We start from the raw sequence: 15,100 nt of genomic DNA, 5'->3' as shown, positions 1-15,100 counted from the left end.
ATCCTGACGCCACCCAGCCTGTCGGCGGCAGAGCAAACCTTGAACCCACATCATCTGAGTCCCAGTGCGGGGACTTCTGCTTTCCACCTCGGCCACCCCTGCCGCCACCTCGTCCCTGAGGCCCAGAGATGGAGGGGGAAGGGGACACCTGGGCTGGAACAGCACCCACCTTCCCCCGAATTCATGTCCTTGCAGAACCTCAGAACGTGGCCTTATTTGCAAATAGCGTCTTTCCAGATACAAGGTAAGGACGGGATGAAGCCACCCTGGATTAAGGTGGGCCCCAAACCCAATGGGAGTGCCAGGCAAGAAATCGGGCAAGAAATCGGTTTCTTGTCTGCAAGGACAAAAGCACAGAGCAGGAGGCCAGAGCCAGGCATAGCCTGCCGACACCCCAATCTTGGGCTCTCGGCCTCCAGAACAGTCACAGAATAGGGCACCTGGTCGGCTCAGGGCGTGATCCCGGGGTCCTGGGGTCAAGTCCAGCACCGGGCTCCCCGCAGGGAACCTGCTTCTCCCTCTGCCTCTCTTAAATAAATAAAATTTTAAAAAAGAAAAAAAAAAGCACTGGGAGAGTATTTTTGTCGTTTTAGGCAGCCCCAGAGATCCCCTGGACACCCAGAGGCACCCTGGGGGTCGCGGTGGTTTCAAGCCAAAGGGCTTGGGTCCAGAACGCTCGAGCTCACGCCCCCTGCCCACGGCACCCTCCGGAACCTGTCTCCTCCCCGTTCTCTAGGCACAAACTCGCCAGTGTGGAAATACTGTCAAATACTGACCAGTTCATAGGGTCCAATCTGATAGGGCGGATTTTAAGAAGAAAAACTTTATTTCCAACAATATAGGAACAGAAGCAGCTGGCAGCGCCTCCCCGTGGGAAACCCTCCCAAGCCTCCTTCAGTGAATAAATTAGGAAAGCTCTGCCCTTGGCTTTCCAGAGAAACGAGTGCTTCTGGATTCCCCGAAACCGGCGTCCCCGCCACCATTAAACAGCCCCCCACACCCAGCAAGCACCCCGGTGCCGGCTTCCTCTGCAAGGAAGGCCGCGCCTCCGGGGCCAGGAAGAGGAACACATCCCCCCTTCCAGGTTTGCTTTCGGACATTTATTTCAGGAAATACATTTTCAACTTTGTTATTTATACAAAAAGACGAATTTCTCAGGAGGCACATAGCAAAAGGCCACTGCGGAACAGATCCCAGTGAAAGTCACAATTTTTTCAAGGTCTGGCTACAGAGAAGGAAAGCGAGTCCACCCGGCCGGGGAGGCCGCCCCTCGCCCCCCGCCCCGCCGCTGGAGGTGGAGGTGTCCTTCGCAATCTTGGTTTTGGCAAAAACACGGCAAGTCGGCAAGTCAACGGTTTCACTGAGGGGTCCTTCCTGTCTTGGGTGGGGAGAGAACACGTGATGCACGCATATCGTAGGTGTGCGTACACACACACCTCTGCACAGGCCTCTCTGCACCCCCTTCCTCCACTGCTGTTCTCACGGGTTGCAGTGAGCCGGCCCGGGGGGTGCAGACAGACGTGCACCTCACCTGGGTCTCATCTCACCTGCCCTCTGCTGTGCGAGGGTCCCTGCTGGTCTCTCGGGGGAGACAGAGGGTGAAGGAGCAGGACCAGGAGCGACTGGCACAGCCCTGCTTGGAAAATCCCGTCTGCAGCCTGACGATGGGCCAAGTGCACCTGACTCCTGACCTTTCCTTCTCTGCGGGGTGGGGGTGTCTTTACGATGGGCTCTGGGGCACAGGAGCCCAGGCACATTTAGGGCCATGAAAAGCTCCTGGGGTCATGGTGTCAGCAAGGCCTGGCCCGGGAGGGCTGCATGTGTACCTGGGGTGGCCGCCTGGGCATAATTTAACCAGAGCATCTTGGGCCAAAGAGGTGTCTAAACAGACAGACGGACACACACACTCTCTCCCAGTTCCCAGTTCTGTGGGGCGATGCAGGGCAGACACCGGGGCCACTAGGGCCGCTCTGACAGGCCCAGGCTCGGCCCACAGCCCCCTCCTTCCGGCAGTCACCTCCTCCTCATCTCCTCCACCAGATTCACTTGCTTGGACCTTCCCCAGAATCATGGGGGTGGGCTGGAGTGGGGTGCATCCTTTTCCTTCCCTTGAAGGCTCAATCAAATCCTGGGGGGAGGGGGGACGACGGAGAGATGGAGGCACACCTCTCTCTGTCTGACTTGTCCCCAGTTCCGGCGGAGGGGACGGCGGGGGAAAGGACGCTGGCTCGTGGACGGCTGAGATAAAGGCACTTTCTGCTCCAGGACGGGCTCGTGGGGGCTCGTGGGGGCTCGTGGGGGGGTGGGGGGCGGGCAGCAGGCAGCCAGTGGGCCTTGCTGGGTCTAAGCAATCGGCAACTTGCATCTCATGGAATCAACTCTTCTCCCGATGGGTGGGGCAAGGGCGGGGGCTCTCTGAGTTCCGGGTCTGAGTTAGGGCCCTTAGGGCCTGGGGCCGTGCAGGGAGGGGGCGGGAGGGGGCTCCGGGTCTCCCCCCACACCACCCTGTCCTGATCGGAGGCTGTGGCGACCGGGAGCTGCGCCTGGGGATGGGGACTGACGCGGAATGGGGGGGCCCCTCCTGCCCCCCCCAGACCTCGGGGACAGCCAGAGGGGCGCGGCCTCTCCGAAGCCCAGGCCGGTCCAGGCCCCGGAGTCAGCGGCTAATAACACGCATACTCAGGAGGGCACACGGCGTGTCGTTACTCGGCAGCGTGTCAGGGGGCGGAGGACGATGACGAACGGAGGAAATGATATAAAATAAGACGGGGCACGTGGGCAGGCCTGGGGGTGGTGCTGGAGAGGACTGGGGGGCAGGGTCCCGGGGGCAGGGCGGGTGGGTTACATCTCCTGGGCTTCGGGCCCCTTCTCGTCGACGCCGTTGGACACGGCGCTGCTGCCTTCGTGCAGGCGCTTCACCCGGTAGGCCTCGAAGTGGATGGTGCTGGTAATGTCCTTAATGTTTTGCATGTGTGTCCTGGAAGGAGGGCCACGATACAGGGAGGTCACAAGATGGGGCCGACCCCAGTCCCCACCCCCTGGCTTTCAGGGGGCCCCCCCAGGAGGGGCCAGTAGGTGGGCCAGGGCCCAGGCCTGGCGGGGTTGTGGGTGCCGTCTCCGAGGCACAAGAACACAAACGTCCCACTGCTTGTGCCCCCGTCCCCCCGTGTCAAGTCTAAGGGCAGGGGCTGGGTGCGAACTCAGAGGGGACAACACTGGAATGTCCTTGCTGCCACCTAGAAGCCCCAGGCCATTGGCCAGGTGGGGGGGGCGGGGCAAGGACCAGTGGTCCTGGGGCCAGGGCCTGAGCTGGAGTGCTGGTCGACCCCACTGGTCCTATGCTCGGGTTTTCCCTCCCCTGCAGCCCAGGCCCTCAGGACAGACTGGAAAGTGGCGGGGCGGGGGGGGGGACGGTGTCTTCTGCTGCCAGGCTTTCCAGCATGGTGGGGTCACCCCCCGAAGCCACAGCCCATCCCCCCAACTTAGAGGCCCCAAGAGATAGCCTTGTCCCTCCCCTTGACTTCATTCCTAGATTCCTAGAATGCATCCACCTGCTGAGAAGCGGGGAGCCCCTGGTGCCACAGCGGGAGCCCCCCACCCCCACCCCCACCCCCGCTCTATAGGCTTAGGGGTGGCCGCCCAGGGGACACCAAGGAGCCTCAGCTAGGTCAAAGCAGTGCGGTCAGAGGACACTGGGATGGGAGTGGGGGACGCCGCCCCCATGCCTGGCACCAAAGGCCCCTGAGGCCCTGAATCTAATGGACCCAGGCTGCAGAGAGGAGAACCTGGCCCCCTTCCCACCCAGGTGACATCATCTAGAGGAAGAATTTCTACTTTCTGCTTCATTTCCATGGCAGTGTTTTAGGCCAACGGACTTCGGAGGTCCTCCTGGGGGGGGGGGGTCAGGCCAGCTGCTGTCCAGGCCTGCTCCCCCACTGCCTACACTCCTCATTCAGGGGCCTCTCGGGGCCTTCAGGGGGCCAAGCCGACAGCCCACAGCCCTGACTCACCTGATAAGGAGGTCCCGAAGGTAGGCAAACTCACAGTGGGTGGTGTTCTCAACTGAGAAGAGACAGAGGAGCTTTAATGTCACCCAAAGGCCCTCCCCAGCCCTGCCGCTCCCCTCCCTGAGAGGTTCTGGTGCCAAGAGGAGCCTGGGCAGGTGGGCATGGGAGTCACCACCCCACAGGGGAGTACTGGGCCCCTCACGGGCACCCGGCTCTGCGGATACGACCTTGGCAGGCCCGACGGGGCTCCTGCTCTCCAGAGGGTTCTGGTTGAGTGGTGACAGGACACAGGAACCCTCCACCCAGCAGCGGGCTACGGGCAGGAGGGCCGGTGTTAGGGGCTCCTGGGGGGGCTCAGTGGGCGAAGCATCTGCCTTCAGCTCAGGTCATGATCCTGGGGTCCTGGGATCGAGCCCCACATCGGGCTCCCTGCTCAGCGGGGAGCCTGCTTCTCCCTCTGCCTGTGTCTCTGCCGCTCCCCCTGCTTGTGCTCTCTCTCTCTCTCTCTCTCTCTCTCCTCAGTAAATACATAACACCTTGGCCAGAGCAGTGGGGCCACGGCTCCTCACTGGGAACCAGGGAGGCTTCTGGGAAGAGCAGGATGTCCCAGGGGATCCCTGAAGCCGGGACAGGGTCAGGAGTCGAAGGTGGCGTCCTAAAGACCCTGTGCCCCAGCGGGCGCTCTCCCACACGCGTTAGCATTCACATCGCGCTCTGGCTGCAGGGGACAGTTCTGGGGACGTGGGAAGACGGGGCAGGGAGGGGGCCCTCAGGTCCCCCATGAGGATCCGAGCGGCACCCCCGTGGTGGCTGGGGGCACAGCTGGTGACAGTCTCATTGCTGGCCTCATCACTAAGCCGCACCACCGGGGTGTGTGATTGTCGCGCACCCGCAGGCCGCTAACCGTCTACGCCGCAGGAGGCGGGCACAGAGCACGCACGGAGAGACGTCAGGTGCGGGGCGCCTGCACGTTTAATCCAATCTCCTCACACCCCACAAGCCAGCACCACGGCCCCTCCTCTGCGGTCTCAGGAACTGGGGCTCAGAGGGCAGGGAATGAGTCTGTCTCCCCGCCGCCCTGTAAGCTGCCAGGCAGGGCTGCGGAGAAAAAGCCCCAGTGCCTCTGCCTTGCCGAGCCCTTGAGTTCTAGATCTTATTCCAAGTTGCTGCTTGCCTGGCTTCCGCCCTCCATGCGCCTCTGACACCCCCACCCGCACGGGGCTGTGCCTGCACTAGAACCTTCCACCGACCGGCTCCCACATGGCGTTGCTACAAGCAGGGAGAGCGGGCGGGAAGAGCAGAGCCCCAAGCTGGGAATGTGAGCATGAGTGTGGCTGCTTCCCCTGGCCTCAGCTTGAGTCCTCCTGGCCTCTCTGACCCTCGGTTTCCTCCTCTGTAAAGTGGGGGCTCAAAGGTCACCCACATCTCAGGGACTCGAGAGCATTGGATGAGCCGACTGTGTGCGGTATCACACCCCACCCAGCTCCCGAAGACACCCGGCCGTTTCCCAGGATGAGCGGAACATCTCAGGATGGTGCACCCCAAGTGGCAGGGAAGATCAAGGAAACAGGACCAGGAACGGGAAGGGACGGGGAGGGGCGGGGTGGGGTGGGCAAGAACGAGGCAACAGCTCCTGCTGCCAGGGGCGAGCACAGAGCATCCCTCAGGTCCGCTATCAGCACACACGGTCCCGGAGATAAAGAGCCAGCCCTGTTCTGGGGAAGCTGAGCTACGCTGACGTAGCTCCTCCAGGGCCCTCCAGGGTCCTCATACAGGCTGCGGGAGTGGGAGACCCACCACCTCGCCACTGTCCTTACAGGTGCCACCGCACACGAGTCACAGGATCTAGGGCCCAACACAGCAGGCCGGAGCAGGCCGCCAGGGGGCAGCAGACGCGTGTCCATCCCTGGGCTGCCCCCAAGCCTCTGTGGCCTCTGGCCTTTTTTTTTTTTTTTTTTAAGATTTTATTTATTTATTGGAGAGAGATCAAGCAGGACAGGGAGCGAGCACCACGAGCACAGGGAGCGGCAGAGGGAGAAGCAGCCTCCCTCTGAGCAGGAAGCCCAATGAGGGGCTTGATCCCAGGACCCTGGAATCATGACCTGAGCTGAAGGCAGAGGCTTCACCCACTGAGCCCCCCAGGCGCCCCCCACGGGCCCTTCCTATCCCACACTTCACCCTCCAGAGCGCGTGTCCGTGAACCAGTTCCTAAACAGCAACATTTCAAGACGAGGCGGAGCCAAGGCAGTTGTCGACAAGCCCAGGGAAAGGCTGGTTGTGAGCCGAGCAGCGCCCCCAGAGACCCCCCAGGGGTCACAACCCTTGGAGGAGGGGAGATCTGCAGCAGGCGGAGCCAGCAAACACCCAGGGAGAGGTGGGTTCGTAAAACACCATCCTGCACCCGATCGGCACCCGTGGGCACCCGAGGCAGGTCCGCGGGCCTCTCCAGGCCTCGCCCAGGCTTCAGCAGAGCAGGGCTGGGCCCTGGGGCTCCGCAGCGCAGCCTCCTGCAGGAGGGGCAGGCAGGCAGCAGGATAATGCCTGTGAAGCGGGCACGGATGGAGCCCCCTGACCAGCGGTTTTCACGGCCCTCACTTTCTCAGCGTGTTTGTTTGCCCTAAAAGCTCCAGAAGTCCTTGGGACGTTCTGCATTTTACTAAAATCTTGGCCCATGGTACCCATTTTAAGGATGGTGAGCATGGAGGCCCTGGGGGATTAAGGGACTTGCCCAGTTCCACAGAGGGGTGAGGGTGGCGGCGGGGGGGCAGCGCCTTCTGGACCTTCTCTATATTGGGCCCTCGGCCGGGGATCGGCCCCGGGATCGGCCCCAGGATCGAAGAACAAAGCAGCCCATTTCAATCTGTCCTTCCTCCCTCCTCTGTCCCAAAGAGGGAGGATGAAACAGAGCGGGTGGTGAAGAAACACCCGGGGTGGGGCCCACCTAGGGCGCCAGCACCTGACGGGGGTGAACTGTGCTGCCCACACCACGCCCAACACCCAGCTCCTCGCTACTCGTGACCCAGAACTTATTTGGAAAGTGTTTTTGAAGATGTGATTGAGGTAAAGACCATAACAGGGGGTCATCCTGGATCTTAGGGGGACGCTAAGCCAACGACAAATGTCCTTCTGAGAAGACAGACACAGAAAGCTGAAGGTGGAGCGGAGACGGGGGGCAGGGTGGGGGGGTGCAGGCAGGGAAGCCAAGGGACATTGAGGATGGCTGGCAGCCCCCAGGAGACAGGCCTGGTGGGACATGTCCCCCCTCCGGGCCTCCGCAAGGAACCACCCTGCTGACGCCTTGACGTCGGGCCTCTAGAACCAGGAGAATCATTTTCGGTTTCAAGCCACCGGGTCTGCGCTAACTTGTTCGAGCAGCCCCCAGGGCACTAAGATGTGGGGGTCCTGGGAACTGCTGCAGGGGGCGGACGTCTGGTTCTCAGGGCTGGACGGAGCCACAGGGCCCAGCCCTGTCCTAGGCCCAGGGAGGTGAAGCAAGGTGTCCAGGGTCACACCGCGTGGCTATGAAACACCAGCACCAGAACTTGGCAGGACCCCGCCTAGCTCCTTTCTCTCTGGCTATTTCCCTGCCCCCTGGGGGATTGGGGTAGAGCTCCAACAGCTAAGGGCTGTGGGCCCCGGGGAAGCCACCTGTCCCCCTCCCTGTGGCCGAGAGGGGCCACGTGACCCATGAGCACCCAGCTGGGGCTCTGGTGCATAGGCTTCAGGTCAGCAGAAGCAGCTTTAGCTTTCTGATCTGCCGGGGGCCTCAGCGGCTTGGTGATTACCTTCTATGGTGCCCCATTTGGTTTTCCTTCCGAGGATCCTCTTCCCATTCACTTGGTACTCATGGTCACTGCCCACCACGGCGAACGGGATCATCTCCTGGGGGAGGGACAGGGGCTCTGGTCAGGTGTGTGTGCAAAGGCCGGTGTGCCCCTGGGCCCCTGGGAGGAGCCGCCCCGCCGTGCCCTCTAGCAGGAATCGAGGGGCCCCTGGGCACCGCATCCGGCCCACCCACTCACTCGGAACTTCTCGTTCACCAGCCGGTCCTCCGAGTCCTCGTCAAACTCCTTCTGAGGGTACACATCGATGCCATTGGACAGCAGGTCCGCGGTGATCTGGGGATCCAGAGGGGGGAGGTGTGGGCACCGTCCACACAGCCAGCTGGACCGCTGCCCCCGCCCCGGATCCGCCCCCACTGTGACCTCCAGAAAGTGAGGGGGCCCAGCTTGGGGTGAAGGGCGGGCTCTGCGGGGCTGGTGACCCTGATACTCCAGTTCTGGAGCCTCCTGGGCGGAGGAGGGGCAGCTGGCCCAAGTCCTACGCGGCTCCCCGTCCTGCCTATCCAGCCGCATCGCACCCCAAAGATGGCAGCTTGGGGTTGTCGAGTCACCCTCGAGCTCTACCCGGAAGCCCTCTGTCCTGGCGGGCCCCGGATGCTGCACAGGCCCTCTGCAGCCCAGCACGCACCTGCCCGTGTCAGGACTGTCACTACCCTTTGTGGCACCAGCTCCTGCAGACACAGGGACACTCCCGTGCACAGCCGTCATCTCTGCCCTAAGCACAGACCCACCGCCGTGCGCAGGCTCCTCCGCCAGCCAACACGGCCATGGCAAGGGCAGTCCCCTCTCAGCATGCTGGGAGAAGCCCCACACCTGAGGCCATGGGCTGAGGCCCGGTGGGGGGGCATGCGGTGGGGGGGCATGCGGTGGGGGGGCATGCAGAGCTTCGGGGATTAGACAGAAGGGCCTCCTGGTTCACGCCCACTGAGTAGAGGGTCTATAGGGCCAGGTGTGGTTCTGACATGTGGCCTGCGAGGAGGCAGCAGCCCCGGGCGCGCCCGCCTGCGTGGACGGCAGCCTGACGTAGGGAAGGGAGATGCGGCCCCCTGTCCCCACGGTGGAGACCACCCCCTTTGCGCTTTCTCTTCCATCTAAGAAAAGCCCGGCATGCCGTGTCTGACGGCCTCGCTCCGTCGAGGGCCGTATGGAGGCGGGGAGCCCTACCCGCTGCTTGAAGTAGACCCTCTCCTCCAGGGTCAGCGTGTCGGCCTTGGCGATGACGGGAACGATGTTCACTACTTTGCTTAGGCGCTTCATGAACTCGATGTCCAGGGGCCTGAGGCTGGAAGGGAACGGCGTGGATGAGTAGGGGCGGCGGGGACGGGGACAGAACGAGAGGCGCCGGCTGGAGCTGAGACAGGGCCCTCAGGGTGCCCGTGCGGGCTCCCGGGGCGGGGACGTGCCAGCCCGGCCAAGGCCGTGACTCGAGTGCCAGCCAAGCCCTGATAAGGGACAGGAAAGAGGCAGAGGGCATTCCCTAGACACGAGCCGGGCCGGGCCGGGCAGGCTGGGGACAGGCCCGCTCTGAGCACCGTCCTGGCTGGGGTGTCCTCTCAGAGACGGCAGCTGGGGCTGCTCTTGCTCCGAAGGCTGCGGGGCTTCCCTTGGGAGGGACAGGCAGGAGGAAGCACCCGGCCAAGCTTCTGGAACAGGCTGCTGTCCACGGTGCCCCCAGACCCAGGCCCACTGGCTCCAGCGTGCCGCAGTCTGACGTCGGTTAAGGCCCTGGCCCTCAACGGCCCCCCGCCACCCGGAAACGCGCCCTGAGCGGGTGTGGGGCAGCATCGCGGGGGCCCTCGAGGGGCCGGCACCCTCCTCCCACCCTGGGGCAGAGCTGTGCCCGCTCTTCCCCCCGCCCTGGCGAGAGCAGCAGTCACAGACACAGCCCGGGGTCCTGAACCAGGCTGCACAGAGCCGCCCTGACCACGCGGGACCGGGGACCCGGGGAGGTGACCCCGCGCAGGACTCACGAGTGGCCGGTGGCGGGGATGAAGTACAGGCAGCAGTGCACGCGCGTGTCCGGGATGCGCTTCTTCCGATTGATGTTGACCTCTTCCTGCAGGTACTTCTCGTACTGGTCGTTGATGAACTTCATGATGGGCTGCCAGCTGCGCGGAGAGGCCCCGTCAGGCCGCACCAGGCGACGGCTCCCGCCCCGTCCCCTCCCGCAGGCCGCCAGTCCCCTGATTCCCCACCCGGTACCCAGTCTTCCAGGTACAAGGGCCGGGGGTGTTGGGCTTTCTGAGCAGAGGCCGCAGCCTTCCCTGAGCTCCCAAACCAGCCTCCCATGGTGACCTTTGACCCCAGGGGGAGGGCGAGGGCAAGATTCCCAGGGTAACTGCGTTGGTCGGGGATTTGGGGGCCTCTGAGGCCAGGAGCAGCCCAATGGGCTCTTACCAGTTCTCGTTGTTGATATGGTCCCCGAACCCCGGGGTGTCGATGACGGTCAGCTTCATGCGGACGCCTTTCTCCTCAATATCTGCACAGAATCACAGCACCCACCAGGCTCAGGGGGAGACTCCGGACCCTTACAGCCCCACCCCGAGGCCCCGGGGTCACATGGGTGACCAGCGATGACCCCCCTCCCCAGGTGACGCCAGGGAGACGACCGCAGCCAGCAGCGAAGCCCAGCAGGGGCTGGTGACGGTCATCTTGGGCAGCTGCTGCCCATGGGTTTTGGTGGCAAACTCAGTCATCTGGGGCGGGGGGGGGCTCCTTCTGACCAGGGCCTGCAGGGGTCCTGGAGAGCATCCCCGACTCGGCACCCCCAGCCCCACCCCAGCGCTCACCGTGCGTGATGGACTTGATCTCAATGGTCTTGGGGATGCGCTCCTCCGAGGTGGGCTGTACCGACTTCCGGCTGATTTTGGATTTGAAGAGGGTGTTGATCAAGGTGGACTTCCCCAGGCCGCTCTGCCCTGCGGAGAGGATGGGAGCCAGTCAGCGGGCCCTGCGATTCAGCAGCACCTCGGCACTGCCCCCCAGCACCCCTCCCGTGGGGGCCCCGGGGCAGGGGGAGCTCCGGAGGCAGGAAGGGCTGGGATGCCCAGGCAGTGGCCCAGCTCTCGTGGTGCCCTGTAGCAGGGCAGGACCCAGAGGGCCCAAGAGGAGCCGAGATGCAGAGCAGCCCGGAGGAGGCCATGTGGGGGGGCCGGGGCCCCGTGCAGCTCTCCTCTCCAGAGCTCGACATACCAGGAGGCTCTGCAAACCTGCCACGGTCTAACCACGGCCGGGCCACCTCGTTTCTGGGGGTCATCTGGGTGGGAAGTGCAGGCACGTTCAGCATAAAGCCTGCAGCTGGGCAACCCCTGGGCTTGGTGAAAAGCCCCTAGTCGGTTCCTTCTGGGGCAGGACAGTGGCCCCTGGACGGTGGGCAGCTGGGGCCTCACTGACAGGGACGGGACACCCACTGGCTGGTCCCCTAACCGCAGACCCTGCCACTGAGAGGCTGACTGGCCAGGGAGCCCCCAGGACATCAGACCATCTCCTGCGTGCCTCCCAGGTGCCTGGGCCCCAGAAGCGCTCCTGGCCTTGCCGTGTGCCCCAACCTCACTCACCAAGTCCCCTCCCACAACTGGAGGACAGAGGGTGGAGGGCACGGGGGTGGGGGGGAGCTGGACTAGGCTGTGACTGGAAGGCCCCTCCTGCTCACGAGGGTCATGGGCATAGAGCCCAGCGTGGGGATAGGGGGACCCAGCTGCCTGGCTCCGGGGGCCCGCCCTGACCTGCCACCTCGGGATTCAGACAGGGCGATCCGCCCCGCAGACTGCATGCAGCCACCCTGGTTTTCAGAAGAGGAGACTGAGCCCCAAAGCCCCCGGTGCAGGGTCCCGGCGTGGGGCGCAGACTCACCGACCACCATGATGTTGAACTCGAAGCCCTGCTTCATGGCCTTCCTGCGCATCTGCTCCAGGATGGAGTCGATCCCCACGTAGCCGAAGTCCGCGGGGGCCTTCTCGTTCCGGGGCGCGGGCGCCTGCTTCAGCCCAGCATCTCTGGGGGTGTCGGCCATGTCGCCAATGCAGCCGGGAGCTGCCTCAGGGGCTGTGGGGGGACAGTAGGGGTGTCGGGGGTCAGACACAGGCATCTGCAAAGCACCTACACCACTCCCACTTCTCAAACAGGGAAACTGAGGCTCCGCTGTCCAAGAGACCCCTGTGGAACACCCTAGACCTAAAGGCCGCCCTGCACGGTGCCCTTCCCTCGGCTCCAATACAGCGCTGACCCCAGCCCTCCTCTTCCCAGCCTCCACCCTGCCCCAGGGCACCCAGGTGGGCCCTCTCCGCCTCCAGCACCTGGCTGCAATAGGCCCCAGCACCTGCTGCAGCCTGGGGGCCTCGAGACCCTTGGGGCCAAACAGCTGAGTGTCTGGGGCCAGCCTGTGAACCAGGACAAAGGAGAGGACAGCCTTCTTGGGATTGAAAGGAGGACCCGAGTCCTCACCATCCTGCCCCTCCTGGGCAAGGCGTGTTCAATCCCCGAGCAATGCTCCTCCAGGGGGGCCCAGCTGTTCCCCGGGCGAGGAGGGCAGGCGGAGAGGGCCCCGGGGCAGCTCCCTGCCCCCCACCCTGGACTGGGCCCAGTGGGCTCTCCTCTCAGCCCAGCACCTGTGTTCCCCACAACCACAGCTTTTGCTTTCAGGTCTGTGGACGGGCAGATGGGACGGAGCTGCTTCTAGAAGCAACTCAAGCTTCTGCAGCTTGCAGGTCAGAACCTTCCTCCCCTGGCCGCCCTTGGGAGTCTGCACGTCCAGGTCAGAGGCCTAAGGGAGGGACGACCAGGAGGCACCCAGTGGGGACGTGAGAGGTGCTCACCGCAATGCGGGTCCCCCCGAGGGCCTGGCAGGAGCACCCCGTCCCGGTGCGCCCCTAGACACACCACACACGCCTGGCCGCACCTTTCCTCGGGCAGCCTCTCAGTTCCCCTGGCAGCCTCCCTTGCCCTGGTGCATCCAGGCCCTTCCCACCCCTCGACCACTCAGGAGGAATGTCAGCTCCACCCCACTTCCCGGGGGTGCTCACGGGCCTGTCCGGTGCACACCAAGCTCACGGGAAGAAAGCACACGGTGCACCTCGACGTCTCCCGGGTCCCCGCGGGGTGGGGCTGGTTGGCTCCCTGGGCATCAGCCCTGGAACCCCCATTTTCCTACTCCCGGGTGTGTGCTGGGCAGGGGAGGGGGGGGAACAGGGTCGTGTCCTCCCGGCCCCGCCCCGAGGAAGCAGCAGGCACGGGCTGCCCGGCCAGAAGGCCACCGCGGGGGCCTCAGACACACTGTGCCTCCACTTCCTGGGGAAGTGACCAGATGCTCCTGCAACCACCAAACCCCAGTGGGCCCGGCCGGCTCGCACCTCGGCAGCCACACCTCTGTCTTCTAGGTGTCAGAGGGCGTGGACAGCGGGGGCAGGCACCCTTCCCACCCACGACAAGGAGGGACCATCTGCTGACCAGTTCCAGAATCGGAGCGTGGGCGGCTTATCCACACAAAGTCACTCAACTTCTCCATTTTCTCAGCCCCACAAAGCGTGGGTAATTCCTACTTCACCGGATGGGGGATGGAGCAAATAACAGAGCACATGTGAAAGCGCCGGGGACCCCCGCTGCCCCCCGCCCAGGCCAGCGATGACAGCCTCGGGCCTCCTCCCAGCAGCGCCCAGAAGGCATCTGCCTCTGCTCCCTCTTCAGAAACACTGTCCCCGAGCTCGAGCTCCAGCATCTTTAAATAAACAAAGACAAGCGCTGCATCTGGCCTTGAACATGTGGCTGTGGGGCTGCTTCCTGGAGGCAGCCGTGGGGCCTCCTCTTGCAGGCCAGCAGTTCAGCCCAGCCCCACGTGACCCCAAATTGCTTCCATCTGCCTGTGGGTCTGGGAGCCATTCTGTCCGGGCCTGGGCGCCCCCCTCCCCTCTCTCCCCCTCCCTCCCCCCTGCACCCCCTCCGCTCCAGCTCCCTCCTCCCCTCCGGCCTCTGCTCCAGCTGGCCCCCTCCGTGGGCGCCAACATCCACTGCAGAAACTCAAACCACAAAGCAAACATCCTGCCCCCCAGGGCCCTGCTCAAGAAATAATAATAATAAAGCGACAAGCCCCATCCTTCCCTCGGCGCAGGTGAGGGTCCATCCTGCCAGCCTCTCCTCTCCGGGGGCAGCCACCCCAGTTTGTCCTGCCCTGCCGGGAGGTGGCAGGCTGTGGAGTCTGCCTCCAGGGCCTCCACGTGGAAAAAGCAGAGGCCCCATCAGACAAACCGGCCCAGGGACACTTTCTCTGAACACTTGCTTCCCACGGAGAGTCACCAGGGACCTGCTCCTGCCGGCCCGGAGCGACAACAGGGGCCGTCTCCTCCGTCTCTCCACCACCCTCCGAGAGGCCCCCATTCTGTGCCCCCGCGCGGTCGGACGCTGTAGCCACTGTGACTGTCTCCTTAATCGTGGTAAGAGATACACAAAACTTGACATTTGCCACCAACCATTTTAAGTGTCCGGTGCGGTGGCGTTAAATACGTTCACCTTGTCGTACAGTCGATCTCCAGAAGCTTTCCACCTCGCGGAACTGCGATTCTCTCCCCGTGACACCCGAACCGCCCTCCTTCTCCCCCCCCCCCGGGGGGGGGCCCATCCTACTGTCTGTGCAACTGGCTGCTCCAGGGACCCCTCAATAAAGGGGAATCTTAACAGCGCTCGCCCACTGGGGGCTGGCTTACTGCATGTGACATAATGTCCTCAAGGTCTGCACATGTCGCAGCAGGTGTCAGGACACCCTTCGTTCTCGAGGCTGAGCACAAGTGCCCGGCGTGGCTAGAGCACGTCCTGCGTATCTGTTCATCCCTCCACGGACGCCTGAGCTGCTCTCGCACACGGCTCCGCATACAGGTGTGCAAGTAGCCAGGGACCCTGCTTCTCGCCTCGTTTGGGGACATCCCCACAGGTGGGATCGCCAGGTCGCACGGCATCAGCATCTTTGATTTTTTTGAGCAACTGCCAGCTGTTTTCACGTGGGGGCCACTGAGCCCTTGAAATGCAGCCCAGCCGAGCGAGGAACTAGATTTATTTATTTGATCTGATTTTAATTAGTTTATATTTAAAAAGTGACACATGGCAAATGACAAAAATGCTGGACAGCACACAGTTCTAGGTCAACCTACTCCTTTCACAAATGGGGAAACTGAGGTCCTCGGAGCGTTTTTTTTCTCTTCGTGAGACGCCATCAAAAGAGGTCAGGCCTATGACCTGCGACCTTCACTCCATCTGTTCGACCCT

At 63.4% G+C, this 15,100-nt stretch overlaps 1 protein-coding gene and 1 long non-coding RNA gene across 11 annotated transcripts in view; one reads left to right on the top strand and one right to left on the bottom strand.

Annotated features, from left to right (window-relative positions):
• Positions 1-807: 807 nt before the first annotated feature.
• The window catches only part of SEPTIN9 (septin 9), a 146,212-nt gene continuing 131,919 nt past the window's right edge, over positions 808-15,100 (bottom strand). For all 10 annotated transcript variants that reach the window (XM_072781736.1, XM_072781740.1, XM_072781738.1 and 7 more), the window contains 9 exons: positions 11,702-11,893; positions 10,639-10,767; positions 10,247-10,328; positions 9,820-9,957; positions 9,014-9,131; positions 8,030-8,125; positions 7,793-7,889; positions 4,011-4,062; positions 808-2,977 (listed from right to left, as the gene is read on the bottom strand). In XM_072781736.1, coding sequence (XP_072637837.1) covers positions 2,842-2,977; positions 4,011-4,062; positions 7,793-7,889; positions 8,030-8,125; positions 9,014-9,131; positions 9,820-9,957; positions 10,247-10,328; positions 10,639-10,767; positions 11,702-11,893 — 1,040 coding nt within the window. In that variant the 3' untranslated portion in view covers positions 808-2,841. The remainder of the gene's footprint in view (positions 2,978-4,010; positions 4,063-7,792; positions 7,890-8,029; positions 8,126-9,013; positions 9,132-9,819; positions 9,958-10,246; positions 10,329-10,638; positions 10,768-11,701; positions 11,894-15,100) is intronic.
• Positions 9,826-13,741, top strand: LOC140607219 (uncharacterized). The gene is made up of 3 exons (XR_012009339.1): positions 9,826-10,063; positions 12,491-12,555; positions 13,225-13,741. It is a non-coding gene; the product is annotated as an uncharacterized lncRNA (long non-coding RNA).

This window comes from Canis lupus, chromosome 16 (assembly GCF_048164855.1).
Source record: "Canis lupus baileyi chromosome 16, mCanLup2.hap1, whole genome shotgun sequence".
In the NCBI taxonomy this organism is placed as follows: Eukaryota; Metazoa; Chordata; class Mammalia; order Carnivora; family Canidae; genus Canis; species Canis lupus.
This window is presented reverse-complemented; position numbering and strand designations above follow the sequence as displayed.